General features: G+C 36.8%; 1 protein-coding gene across 1 annotated transcript in view; it reads left to right on the top strand.

Annotated features, from left to right (window-relative positions):
- Window positions 1-14,009, top strand: part of Stim2 (stromal interaction molecule 2) — a 129,913-nt gene that overhangs the window by 69,172 nt on the left and 46,732 nt on the right. Inside the window, exon 3 of the mRNA XM_021650834.2 lies at window positions 12,219-12,333. Within this exon, the coding sequence (XP_021506509.1) occupies window positions 12,219-12,333 (115 nt within the window). The remainder of the gene's footprint in view (window positions 1-12,218; window positions 12,334-14,009) is intronic.

Here is a 14,009-nt window from a genome sequence, read left to right as displayed (position 1 = left end):
GCTCACATTAGCTACATAGTTATATGTGCTGACTGAAGAAAATTGATCTTTTTCTTTAGGGTATAACAAAGCTGCTTCAAACAAAGAAACAACAACAACAACAGAAAACAAAAAGCAATCCCTAAGTATTACTGATTTTCATATTTGAAGAACTGGTCTATGGTTACTACCCTGAACCTTACTGATAGATCTGTTTGAATCCCGCCCCCAAAACCCAAGTGGTAAAGAAACCAACCATTGTACTTTGTTGCAGATTTTAAAGATTAATTTACTTAAAGATCCTGTGAGAAGGAAATATTTTTTAGTAGTACACTTATGTCTTTATGAGAAAAGTTTTCTAATATTTTTAACTGTGTGTGTGTGTGTGTGTGTGTGTGTGTGTGTGTGTATGTATGTGTGTGGATGCCCGCTTGCATCTGTGTGTGAATGCACACACAACTGCATGTGTGTGGAAGTCAGAAGACAATTTGCAAGAGTCAGTTCTTTCCTTCCACCATGTAGGACTGAACTCAGTTCCATGGAATGGGTGACAGCTGCCTTTTCTCAGTGAGCTGTCTTGCTGGATCCAACTTTCTTCAAATATTGATGACTTAGGTCTCTTTAGAAAAAAATGTATCCTTTGCAAATTTTATGCACACAGTATTTTGATCTTATACTACTACTTCCTTCCAAGCCTCCAATATCCCTTACATTTTGATGGGCATACATCCACACATTTTGATGTTTTACATACAACTTAATATAGGTATTTTGATAAACAGACATACCTTTGTATCTATGTGTAACATAATGCTATACATTTTAGGTATACAGTTTTGTTTTGAAAAAATGCATAGTTCTGCTGTGTGTCTGTGAATTTGATGTGCAGAACATTTTGATCCTTACATTATTCATCTGTAGAAGACAACAGTGATAACATTTTCTCTTTTGTAATCTCTTATGTATAATTGGGTAGTAATTTTTCTCTAACTCTGCATTTTCCATATTTTGTGATATGTTTAAAACCTGCCAGTGATCTGATCCTGACCAATGATGTTAGGGTTGTCACATTGCCAAAGGCCATAAAGCCATTAAAATGATCACCAACTGCATATGTGTCCATAAACTGTCTTCTTTCTCTGTGTTGGTAATTCCGTTGGCATTTCTTGAAAATCAGCACCTTTCCTCATGTACTTACTCCTCTCCCTATTCTAGAACACCTCTCCAACAGCTGTTTTTTCCATTTTTTTCTGAAACCCTCCCATATTGTCTTAAACGTGCTGTTACTTTTCCTTCTTTGTAAACACACAAAATAAAAATTTTGTTGAATCAAAATTTTCCTTTGGCTCTCTGTCTCCTCTTTTTCTCCTTTTAGTACAACAAAATCCCCCCAGCAGGACCTTTGTATTATTTCTGTTATTTTTTGTTTCAAATCTATGTAGGTTTTTGTCTTTGTTATTTAGTGTAGCCCCTTCTCAAGATGCTTGCTGGTGTTGCTATGCAGGGGATAGTTCTCAGTCTTCACTTGCCAGCATCAGGTCCAACATGCCTTCATTTTAATCATAGCACTTTGGTTATCACTTGCTTCCCCCAACGTTATGTGTATTAGGCTACTTCTTTTCAGTTTCTTTGCTGATGTCATTTTTTCCCTTATTTTTACACTTCTTTGCCTGTTACTATCACCTCTTGGAGATCTTTCCTAACTTCAAGGCTTTTACCTACCATCTATTGGCATCCTGAATGTGAGATTTATGTGTCCAAATTCAGCAACATCTCCTTCATGATATGTAAAAGTCTTCTTTAACTTAAGTGTTGTGTCCTGATTTCTGCTTCATTACCTCTCTTCGTTGTTGGCCTTGTGTGTGTGTGTGTGTGTGTGTGTGTGTGTGTGTGTGTGTGTGTTTAATAATGCACTTTACTTTCTGAGTGACAGGAACTAGCAGTAACCTGTAGGGCCATGCTTGTTCAGAGACAGACAGAATCTGATCTGCCTCTATTGCTGGTGCTCTGTAACTTACAGTCCCAGTATCAAAGAGATGCAGACGCAGTTCCTTCATATTGTAAGTTTTTATACCGATTGTAGTCCACATATTAATGACAAAAAAACAAACTTAATTTCATTGAAATTAGGAACTTCTTAACTTAAATATATTACTGATATCCTCATCTATGAAACCATATAGCTATAGTTCAAATTATAAAGGGCACTTCAAGCTAGAAATGTAAATTTCCACCCAAACGATCAGTTCAAATTTGGAAGCAATGAGTGTGGTGCATTAAATGTGTGGAGTTGTAAGCGGGCATGCTTACGCGTGTGCATATGGACACGCAGATTGATGTCATGGATCTCCCTCTGTGGGAATACTTATTTACTCATTTATACTTACAGTTGAAACTGGGGAAATCAAAATTCAGACCCTTGCCATGAGGGTCTGAATTTATACTCATCAGAAGATGTGTCAACCATGTGCTCTACTTGTCTGAGTTGTGTCCTTGTCACCCACCCCATTCCTCTCCATGAGCTCTGTCTAAATGACCCTTTATGAGCCACTCGCTGTCCACTTTTACTCAGAACCTCTTGCTCTCAGTTTCACCTGAGAAGACTAAATCCTCAAGGTTGTCATCCCACATAACATTCAGGGTATGGCCTCTGTGATCCTTTTGCTTAGTTTTCTCTTGCTGTTTTGAGTTGGCTTAGACAGAAATCTCCTCTGAGCAATAATGAATACCTGTTTCCTACTGAACTTCTCCAGTTCATGAAGAGGTAAGCTTGGATTTTCTGGAAAGATTTTAGTTGAGGAACTGGTACAAAAATTATGCTCACTTTAGGATCACTACTGACTTTGGGTTTCTGAGTACCTGATGTTTAGCTCTCATGGCCATGCCTTGAGTTCTGAGTATATCTGCTGCTGAAGCCGTGGCTGGTAGGTGCCTAGGTACAACCTTGCTTCTTTATCACTGTTACTGTCTTGGAGAGCTTGCTTAGGAAGATGCTCCAGTCTCCAAGAACACAGATCTGGATGTTGGAAAGAAAGAGGCTCTCAGTGAATGTGGAGTTCAGTTTCAACTAGGCTGGCTAACCAGTGAGCATCGTGGATGCACTCTTTCTCCCATCCTCCTGTCCCCATCCCTTTACCCTGCACTGGATTACAAATGCCTGTTGGAATGCTTAGCTTTAGCTAGGTGCTGGTAATCCTAATTTAGGTCCTTATTCTTCCACGGCAAGGACTGCCTCTTCTGAGCTGTCTTCCCAACTTCACGTTGCAGGAATTTCACCTGCCCAGGAAGTGTTTGGTGGCCAGGCATAGTAAGTGTTAATTTAGGTCACAATAACCACTCTCTCCTACATGTATTAATGTGAGTAAACAAAAGGAAATGCGCAGGCCTCCCTAAGCCATAAAAGGATGCAGTGAAGGCCCTCATATGATCTTCCTAGCTTTTAGAAATTTGAGAAAACTGTCTTTATCATTACCCAAAATCCTCAAATTACTACCCTTAGATAGTTGGATATACTAGTAGAAAGTGGACTAAAATAAGCTGTTCATTGGATGGAGGAATTTAGTTCTTTGATGTTCTTGGGGTTATAAAGACATTGCTAGTGGATCCAGGTAATACCTCTCTCCATTAGAAGTTAAGGGAGAGTATGAAAATGTATATCGTGGGCTCTGATAACTTTGTTATTCTGTTTAAAAATACATTTAATATATGACAACTATCTAGACCTTGCATTAAAAATATGCTAAAATTATTAGTTATATTAAATTGATGTAATTTCATTAAATGTCATGTTACTGTTGACAAGTTCTTTTTTAAAAAATTAAGGGTAAAGAAATATATGTTACATCCAGTTTTTCATTGATTTGTCTAATGAGTCTTTGTGAGGGACAGTTGGCATAGTCAAAATCCTTTTACTTTGACAATATCATAGTGGAAGCTCTTGAACATGTTATGTAGTTGTGTGAATATTGCTGTATGGTAAGTTTTAAGAGGTTGATGATGTTGGTAAAAGGCAATGATGAGTTAGCCTTTTGATTACTGTTATTAAGGATGCTTTCTAAAAAGGGCCTACAGATGTATGAATATGCAGTTTTATACAAAATGGGTAAATGACATCATTTTCTCAACAGCTTTGTAAAATATCATTGACTTAGGATAAATTACACACATTTCCCTATGTATTTAACTTGTCCATAATCATTAATCCATTATGAAGATTGAGAGTTTCATCTGTGCCCCTCTTTTGTCTACAGTTAGGTTTAAAACAAAACATGTCCTATAATTCAGGACTCCTAATGCAGAATTCTACTAGTGTTTGATTTCTTTGACAGCTTTTTTTCTGGGTAAGAGTTTTAAGTTGGCAGTTTTTTTTTTTTTAATTTCATATGTTATACGTGCTGATCATGTATTTTCCACATTACATTGTATCCGATGAAGCACCTGTTGTCTTCTTGATTTCTTTCCTCCGAGAAGTATACCTGTCCAATCTCTGGTTTCCTTTAAGACTTCCTGTTTGTGTCTGGTTTTAGGTTATTCACTAGTGTGGTTTTCTGATCCTTGTTCATTTAAAATTCTCCACAGCTTCTTACTCAGTTCTTTGTCCTTTTGTTTGCCATGCTCAGCCATAAATCTCAGTGTTTTTCATCCACTGTTTTCTGTCTAAAATATTGGTTTGGGTTTAAATTTTTTTTATTGTATATGCCTCTATTGAACATGCTTAGTATGTGTCTTAGCTTGTTGAATATGTAGACTGGCTGTAGATATTTATTTATTTTTTAATTTTTTGTAGATATTTACTTTAATTTAAATTATGTGCCTGGTGGAGGGGGTGAGTACATAAATGCAGATGCCTTTATAGAGGCCAAAAGAGAGTATCAGGTTCTCTGGAGCTGAAGCTACAGCTGATTGTGATCTGACTAATGAGGATATTGGGAACTGAATTCAAGTCCTCTGGAAGGAGCCCTATGTGTGCTTAACCTCCCCAACCACCTCTGCAGCCACCTTTCCAGCTCATGCACTGTTTATTGTTAACCAAAAAATAAAAAATAAAAAAATAAAACCCCCTAATTCTCAGTTATTTCACTTTTGATTGCTCTTTGATTTTGGCTGCTGTTTTCCTCTATCTTAGAATATTCAGTAACTGGACTAAGTGCCACACATTTTAAGCATTGTCATCTTGGGTACAGGATATATTGTGATTTATAAATGTTCTCAAGCCTTCTTTTAAAGCTAGGCAGAGTTACTTGGAGAGAGTTTAATTGGTAGAGAGAAGGGGCTCATATTTAGAACATTTTAGGTAGGGTCATTATAGAGTTCATTTCAGGGTTAATATTCTCTAGTACTGAAGCAAAGCCAATAGTGTTCTCTTTGGTTAGTTCTGTATTAGGAGCTTTTCCACTCTGATTGAAATAGACACAGTTGCCCTCCTTGTGTGAGCAGCAATATTGCTTTCTCTAATGCTCTTAGATTAAATTTTTTCTTGTCTTGAGCTTATTCCTCTTGCTTACACAAGTCTAAGTCAGTCAGTTTAAGGCAGAAAGACTGCTTTCTAGATGTCCAGGCCACACTTACACATAGTCCTGTAATTAATCTCTTGCACCCTTGGACTGCCCAGACTATTGCATTTCATTCTTTGAGAGCAATGGCTTGATGGGTCTAGCTTCTTTCTTCTTATAGCATGTTCAAGAAATCGTTTCTTTAAATTTAGGACAACACTTATCCCATTCCCTGAGCTACCAAAATTATTGATTCTGATCTCTCCAGGATCACTATGCTTTGCTCTTTGTGTCCAATGTCTTAAAAGGTGGTGTTCATGTAGTTTGCCTGGTGTTTTAGTTGCTCTGTGTGGGAGGATGCTAAATCTAGTCTCTGTAACTTCATCTGTACTGGTAATGAACATTCTGGCTTACCAGAATTTTTACAAGTAGAACATGGAGATTTAAATATGTAACCTCTCCTTAAATAGCCACCAGTTTCTTCTGAATAGTTTGACATTATTGATGCTATGCTAACTGGATATAATATTGACTCACATTGTTGCATAGGTATTGGTTTGAACAAATTCTAGGATGGCAAAAAGAGTCATGTTAGTAATTTGGTTGTTACAGAATTCTGGATCTTGGAGCCAAAACCTAATGGTAGGCTTTGATGAACTCCTAATACCAAAGACTTTGGTACATTTCTAGTTTCATGATAACTATCTATTGTTACTTAGTATAGCAGCAGCCCCCACCCCCTTTGCTGCAGGGAGCATGTTCCAAGATTTCCCAATGGATGTCTGAAACAGCAGATAGCATTGAATCTTGTCTATCGTATATAGTATATTTTTCCTGAACATACAGGGCTGTTATAATATTAATTTATAGGTTGATCTCATCAGTGTCATAGAAGTTTTTCCTCTCAAGATGAGAGTTTTCTTTTTCACTGAAGGACATACTTTGTGACTTCCTTTGGCATATCTGACTTGTTGGTATTGCTAGTCTTCTCTTTGGGGCTATTATCAAGTGAAATTAGAGTTATTTGAACACAAGTGGTACCATGTGATGCCAGAGAGAAGATTTGAAATTGAGATGGCTTCTGAGTAACTCTTGGGTAAGCACCATATACAGGGTGGGTACTCATGCAGCTGGGAATATTCACATCCTGGACAGAGGAAGAACACGATGGTGAGCTTTCATTACAGTACTCAGACCAGTACACAGTTTAAGTCTGACATATAATTTGTGAAGCTATTGAGAAAAGGGGACCCACTTGAATAGTAAGTTTCTCAACATGCCACAAGTACTTGTCAGCTAATAAACCTATTGCAGTAAAGTATTTAAAGTAGAAGCATCAGAACTAAGTCAACTGTTAGGGGTGCTCTATGTTAAAATCTCTCAGCCTCTGTCTGTTGCTGTGTCTTCATAGGTAAGTTTTCGGTTTTTAGTCTTTTTGAAATAAGAACACAGATTTTATCAGTCTTCTTTCTATAGATTTGGACTATTAATTTGATTTTTTCTACATTAATAGTACTATTCTTAATGGGCAGACTGATGGAATCATAGTCAATTTTATTAGATATTTTGGATTGTAAATATAATATCTAGGAGAAGTCACTGATGTAGATCATATCATACTGATTATAACTCAAAAACATTGTTTCTCTCACTGGGCAATGGTAGTGCACACATTTAATCCCAGCACTCAGGAGGGAGAATCAGGTGGGTCTCTGAGTTTGAGGCCTATAGGTGAATTCCAGGATAGCCAGGGCTTCACAGAGAAACCCTGTCCCCCCCCCCCCCCAACAAAACCCATTGTGTTCCTCAGCTTCTTTGTAAATTAATTTGCTTGAATCATCTATCTTTTGTCCATTTGACTGGCTTATTGAATCAGTATTATAAATAATGGCTAAGGTCTGACCAACCTTTACTAGTGCTGACAGTAATTATGAGGCATGTTGGGTCTGAGCTCTTCTGAGAATGGATTTGAAGAGGTCATTTTGGTGCATTTGTTACAGGTAAACTCTGGTTTGTCAGATGGGTTGTGGTAGCTCAGGGAATAGGAAAAGTGTTTTGAATTGTTGCCATTTCAGCAGGGAGTTAGCTTGTAACTGACTGGGCAGAATAACCTTATGCTTGTGTTAAAGTGTAAACTACCCAAGTGATTTTCAGGTTTTAATTAGCATTGAGTTGAAATAGTTGAACTTAGGAACTGAAGGCATGTTTTCACATTTTAACTAATTTACCTTTTGTTATTAGTTATGTGAGAACATAGTCCATTTGTGTTTTTATACTTTTAAATTATATTTATTGATTGGGTGATTGGTATGGGGCACATGTGTGCCACAGCTCACCCGTGATGGTCATAGGACCTCCTTTCTCTACCTTGTGGTTTCTGGGTATTCAACCGAGATCATCAGTTTTGGTGTATTTCAACTTTAGAAGTGAGAATGTAGCTGGTGCGGTGGTTAAACAGGTAAAGGCACTTGCTGCCAAGCTTCATGACTTGAGTTTGATCCTGGAATCCAAATGGAAGGAGGAGAAATTCCTTTGGGTTGTCCTGAAATTCCACATTGATGCTGTGTCATGTGCATGAGCACACACACACAAATTAATAAATATTAAACAAAGTGGGCATGGTAATTTTTTGTTGTATATTCCTTTTTCTAAGATCCTATACTAAGCTATTTTATGTTATTTTCAAGAAAAGAAGACACTGCAATTGTTTATAAGGAAGCCATCTGCCATAATGGCTCTCTTATCAGATATTGGGCATTGCATTATTTTGATGACGTGTCCTTTGGGAAATTCTCTCTGCTTCCATCATCAGCGAAGAGGCTGTAGTTTTCTTTCACATCTCAGTCTTGTATGTTTTGTTTTAGATATTTGAAGTGGAATTCTGTAATATTGGAAAGTGTGAGACGAAAAGAGAGGTTAAGTAGCCTGCAAATAAATGTCTGACAGAAGTAGTCAGATTTTGAATGTGTATCAGATTGCACAGTATTGAGTGCTTAACTGGGGTAAGTCATGTCTCTTGAGTACTGAGGTTTCAAGAGTCCAGATTTATATAATGAACTCAGAACAAAACCTGTGCAGTCTAGGAACTGAAAGTAGGAAGTCATTGAACACTGGTGCGGCCTGTGCTTCCATTCTTCTCTCTTGCTCTCTGTGCTCATCTCTGCTCTTGTCATTATTTGTTCTCTGCATGTTTATTGTCTTCATCCGTTCTACTTCACCTGGTCCATTGTGACTGCTTGTATTATGGTGCTTTCAGAATCAGAGTATTTATGTCCTTGAAGATCCAGAATCATGGCCAAGGAGCATCGGTTTTCATGATTTTAATTGCAGTTTTTCTGTGAGAAAAAAAAAATTGTTATCCTTGTATAGTTCCTCTTTGTTCTCTTTTTAGGGGAGCTATCTACGCTCTGATTAAGTAGCTGTGGACGTAGGTAATATATTTGGGGAGGAGTGACTGAATATATACATGGGTCTTTATTTATGTAGTAGTTCCCACAAGAAAGGGCTGGAACTAAATAGAACATCCAGATAGTAGTTTTAATAATACATATTAGGTTTTATTACAGCAGAGTCACAGAAACAATATTACAAATATATATATTGTAGGTGCAAAACAGAAAAGAGCATGTGACATGGATTCCTACAATGATAGGTAAAGCAATGTATTTTATTTATAGTGGTACTAGAAGAGTTTACTTTGTAGAGTCATCTGTGTGAATCTCTTTGAAAAGTACTTATTCATAGAGCAGTTTTTTATTAGTGTTGTCATCTTAGGATTTCTTGGAGTAGGTTTGTATATGATTGGACATCTCTACCAGGGATGCTATTTACCAGGGATGCTATTAATTGAATTTCAGATTTTCCTTTCAAAGTTCAGTTAGCTAGAAGATAGTTGTCTTTTGCCTATGTATTTTTAGTTATTTGTTATTTTCAAAATTCCTCTAGTTGGCCTTCTTCATCAAATTAGTACTTTTCTGTAATGCCTGAGAGAATTCTGAGCAGCAGAATTGTGTATTCTGTGGACAGAGAAGAGAGTTTAATGGAGTCAGATATGCTTTCATGTGCATGGTCAGTTCACTTTAACATTTTCTACTTCTTTCTACAGGAAATAAATCTTCTTGTGTTTTTTATTCATGTTCTCTGGTAAGAATAGCAAAGATCTTTAAGGTGCAGAATGTGCCTTTGAGTTATTTGTAGCAAGTTTTATCATCCTGTGATTATTTATTTTCTTTCTGGTTTTTGAAAACGGGTTTCTCTGTGTATCCCTGGCTGTCCTGGAACTTGCTTTGTAGACCAGGCTGGCCTTGAACTCCTGCCTCTACGTGCTGAGTGCTGGGATTAAAGGAGTGCATCACCACTACCCAGCCTATCATCAATTTTTTAAGGCAAAATAATTTTTAGATAATACTAGAAAAAGTATAGTTCTACCTGTTTAGTTTTTACTTAGATTTCTTTAAGAAAATGATTATTTTATTGTTTTGGGAGTTTCTGGAACACCCCAAACAACTCCAGAGGAGGTATCTGACACTTGGGACTAGGGTTTTTATTTGATAACCTATTTTATCCTGTTTAGAGAAACTCTGATTAAACCCTCTACATGAAAAAAAAATACATATGAAGTTTATAAAGTCGTAGGTTTGCAAATGAAACCTCCAGTCTTTAGATTCTTACTGGTATTATCATTCTCATCATTCCCTTTCTGCCTTGCTCTTCTGTCCCTCTTTGCACCTAAACTTTCCTTTCCACTTTTTCCCGCTTTTCCTCCATATCACAAGTGTTCCATTACCGCCACCTCCTTTGATTTGTTAAGCACATGTTTACACACACACACACACACTCATTCTGTAATTTCTCAAATATTAACAAGTATCACAGCTCATCTACATGGAAATTAGCTCATTGCTGAAACCACAGAACTGCCCTTTTCAGTTATTAGTGCTCACACAGTAAAGAGCATTTCCGGGACATTCTTTTGGATGTGTGTCCCATAAATGGAACAGTTGCTATTTGTTCCAGCTGACTGGGCCGCTTCCAAGACTGACTTCCTCTCTGCTCGGTCTATCATCACGGTTTTCGGTCTCAATTTTCTCTTCAGCCCTGGACTTCTTCCAAGGAATATTCTATTGAAACCAAGGAATAGTCAATATAGATACCAAGTAAAATAACAAAACAAGAAAAAAAAAAAAAAAGAAATGTTGAGTTAAAAGTACAATTTATTCTTTTTTTTGTATAATTATAATAGTAGTGTTATTTGGAGGAAGTTTGAAGAGATAAAGCCTAAAGAATGGTTTATAGGGTACATATAATAGAATTTGCTTTTTATTTGTTGGGCAGTGGAAAAGAAATAGTAAAGACCTGTTTAAAATTTTAGCAGAGGTTAAGTTTGCTGCTTTTTCTCTAAATATTTTAACGTGATTAATAAGGCTATGTGTAGGTTTATAAAAAGTCTAGTTATCACATTGTAGCCAGCTCTCCTTTGAGTAATAGTTTAGACAGTAGAAGAATGCAGAATTATGGTAAAAAGTGATTGAAATCAGTGTTAGCCATAGTTGGAAATACGTCATCACCGATTGTCAGAAATGTACCATTGGGACAGTAGCTGAGCTATGTGCTTGACTGTAGCTATGACTTTGTTTGGAGTCTCAATACTTGTCCATTGTTTTTTTTTTTTTTTTAATTAACTAATTTTTTTTTTTTTTACTTATTACAATTTATTCACTTTGTATCCCAGCTGTAGCTCCCTCCCTTGTCCGTCCCCTCGTCCCCTCCCTCTTTTCCTCCCATGCCCCTCCCACAGTCCACTGATAGGGGAGGTCTTCGTCCCAGTCCATCTGACCCTAGCCTGTCAGGTCTCATCAGGACTGGCTGCATTGTCTTCCTCTGTGGGCTGGTAAGCTGCTCCCATCTTATGGGGAGCTGATCAAAGAGCCAGCTACTGAGTTCATGTCAGAGACAGCTCCTGTTCCTCTTACTAGGGAACCCACTTACTAGGGAGACTGAGCTGCCATGGGCTACATCTGTGCAGGGGTTCTAGATTATATCCATGAATGGTCCTTAATTGGAGTATCAGTCTCAGAAAAGACCCCTGGGCCCAGTTTTTTTTTTTTTGTTTGTTTGTTTGTTTTTTGTTTTGTTTTTCTTTTGTTTTTGTTCTGTTGCAATCCTTATAGAGCTCCTGTCTGTCCCCTCCAGGTCTTTCTATCTCCCCCTTCTTTCATAAGATTCCTTGCACACTGCCCAAAATTTGGCTATGAGTCTCAGCATCTGCTTTGATACCCTGCTAGGTAGAGTCTCTCAGGCTGTCTGTGGTAGGCTCCTGTCTTGTTCCCTGTTTTCTCCCTCTTTGGTGATTGTCCATTGTTTTAGTCTCAGGCATTTTACTTAACCTCTCTCAGCCTTGGCTTTTCATTTATAAAACAAAAATAGTGCTTTCCTTACAGGACAATCATGAAGTTTAGATTTTATGGCTTTCGGTGTCTTTATGTGTGGCAATGTGTAATCACACACAGTATAACTATCTACTAATATGTACTGAGACTAATATATACTGAGTCATGAACTTTGGATAAAAACTTTTACTTCCTGTGTTCTTGTGATTAGAAAACATTTTGTGTGTTTAACAATCATGAGAAAATGTCTTTAAAATCCCAGCAGTGTATAAAAAGTCACTACATGTAATTTTTTGTTTGTTTGTTTTAGTCTATCAGGATTTTACTTATATTTAACTTGATGTTTTCTCTTTTATAGTTTATCAGAGAAGATATGAAATATAAAGATGCTACAAATAAACATAGCCATCTTCACAGGGAAGATAAGCACATAACTGTTGAGGATTTGTGGAAACAGTGGAAAACATCAGAAGGTAAAACTGTTCAGTAGTCTGGAGCCTCTCTGCTTGCCTGCTTCTGCTCTGCTTTCATTGGCAGCCCTACTAATTGCATATAGTTATAGAGAACTAGTATAAGATCATGTTTCTGTGAGAATATTTACATTAAAAAAACTTTCTTAGATCCATTAAGTTACAGGTTATTTTTAGATAATTTGATAGACTGAATAAGATAATGTTGGTTTGAGATCATTATGTGAGTATTACATGGTATTTTTATAAATGTTTTATCAAGTTAAAAAAAAAAGGAAACAAGTTTTCTCTTCAGTTGTGAATGTCTAACATCCTCAGGAGCCCAGGAATTTTAATCTTTTCCTGAAGTCCTCTCTGAACTGTGCTAATGTTGTAGTCTCCCTTGTGTACCAAGGCTGTGTGCCAAGACCTGTAGCGAAGATACCTGGTGCATGCTGTTTTTGATAGGTACATACTTCTTCAACAAAGTACAGGTCATAAGTTAGGCACAGTAAGAGATTAATAGCACTAATAAATAACAAGTGGAACAGTTGTAACATTGAATTATAAATAAAAGTTCTGAGGCATGTTCCTTATTAACTGACACCAGAGCAGGTAGCGTTTACTGTGCAGATATCTGGACAAAGGAATAATTCACATTCTTGCCAGAAAAGCATGAAATTCTGTGCTTCTACTTAGGACACTCATTTAACACTTAATGAGTTGTTTATTTCTAGAATTTTTCATCAATATTTTCATAATGAGATGGACTGTTGTTAGCTGAAACCATAAAAAAGTGACACTATAATTGGACTCCTGAACTAGCAGGATAAATTTTAGTAATTTGTATTTTATTCCTTTTTTTTTTTCTAAGTTGACCAGTTATTTTGTGGACAATAATTTTGTGCAGCACAAAAATCTTATGACATAAAGCCTAGGCTCATGCATTAATATGAGGGAGTTACTAAAAGTTAAGCAATTTCAAAGTTTATTCAGTTTATTTTGTTTTTCTGTAGCAGTTAAGCAAGCTATCCCTTTTTTACATTTTATAAATGCCAAAGAGTTGTTATGGCATGTGTTTTTTCCAAGTATGAATAATGAAGCTAAGAAACTGACCAGGCTTTTACAGAAACAAATAAATAAATAGTTTACTAAATTATTGATGGCAACATCTGGAAATGGCAACATTTCCATGTGGGCATGTGGCTGTGAAGAACTGGTTGGGCACTCTCTAGGAAGAGCTATGTAACTCAAACGCAATTTGACAGGTTGTAGACTGTATGGCTGATTATCATATCTGAAATCTTTTTTCTTGGGGAAATATCTTTTCAAGGCAAAAAGGAGATGTCAAAAATACCACTGTCTATGTTTTTCATTTATTTTACTTATGTAAATTGTCTACTTATGTAGACTTGTAGCCTTGGTTTTACAAAAGGACAGCCTTTCATAGCCTTTCCTGTAGAGATACAATGTCTCTAAGTAAACACCTTGAATAAAATATGCCAAAGGAACGTATGTGTGGTGAGAGCTCCTCATTATAGTGTTGTGTCCTGTGACATGTTTTTCACTTAGCAAAACAGTTTACTCAAAATATAAATCTGAGCTGTTCAACACCCTAAAGTGGCTCAGAGTTAAAAAAAAAAAAAAAAAGCCAGCAAATATCTTCACAAAGCACATTAAGCCAGTGCTCTGTACCTAAA

Source organism: Meriones unguiculatus, chromosome 12 (genome assembly GCF_030254825.1).
Source record: "Meriones unguiculatus strain TT.TT164.6M chromosome 12, Bangor_MerUng_6.1, whole genome shotgun sequence".
Taxonomy (NCBI): Eukaryota; Metazoa; Chordata; class Mammalia; order Rodentia; family Muridae; genus Meriones; species Meriones unguiculatus.
Note: the sequence above shows the minus strand (reverse complement) of the source record. Positions and strands in the feature narration are given on the sequence as shown.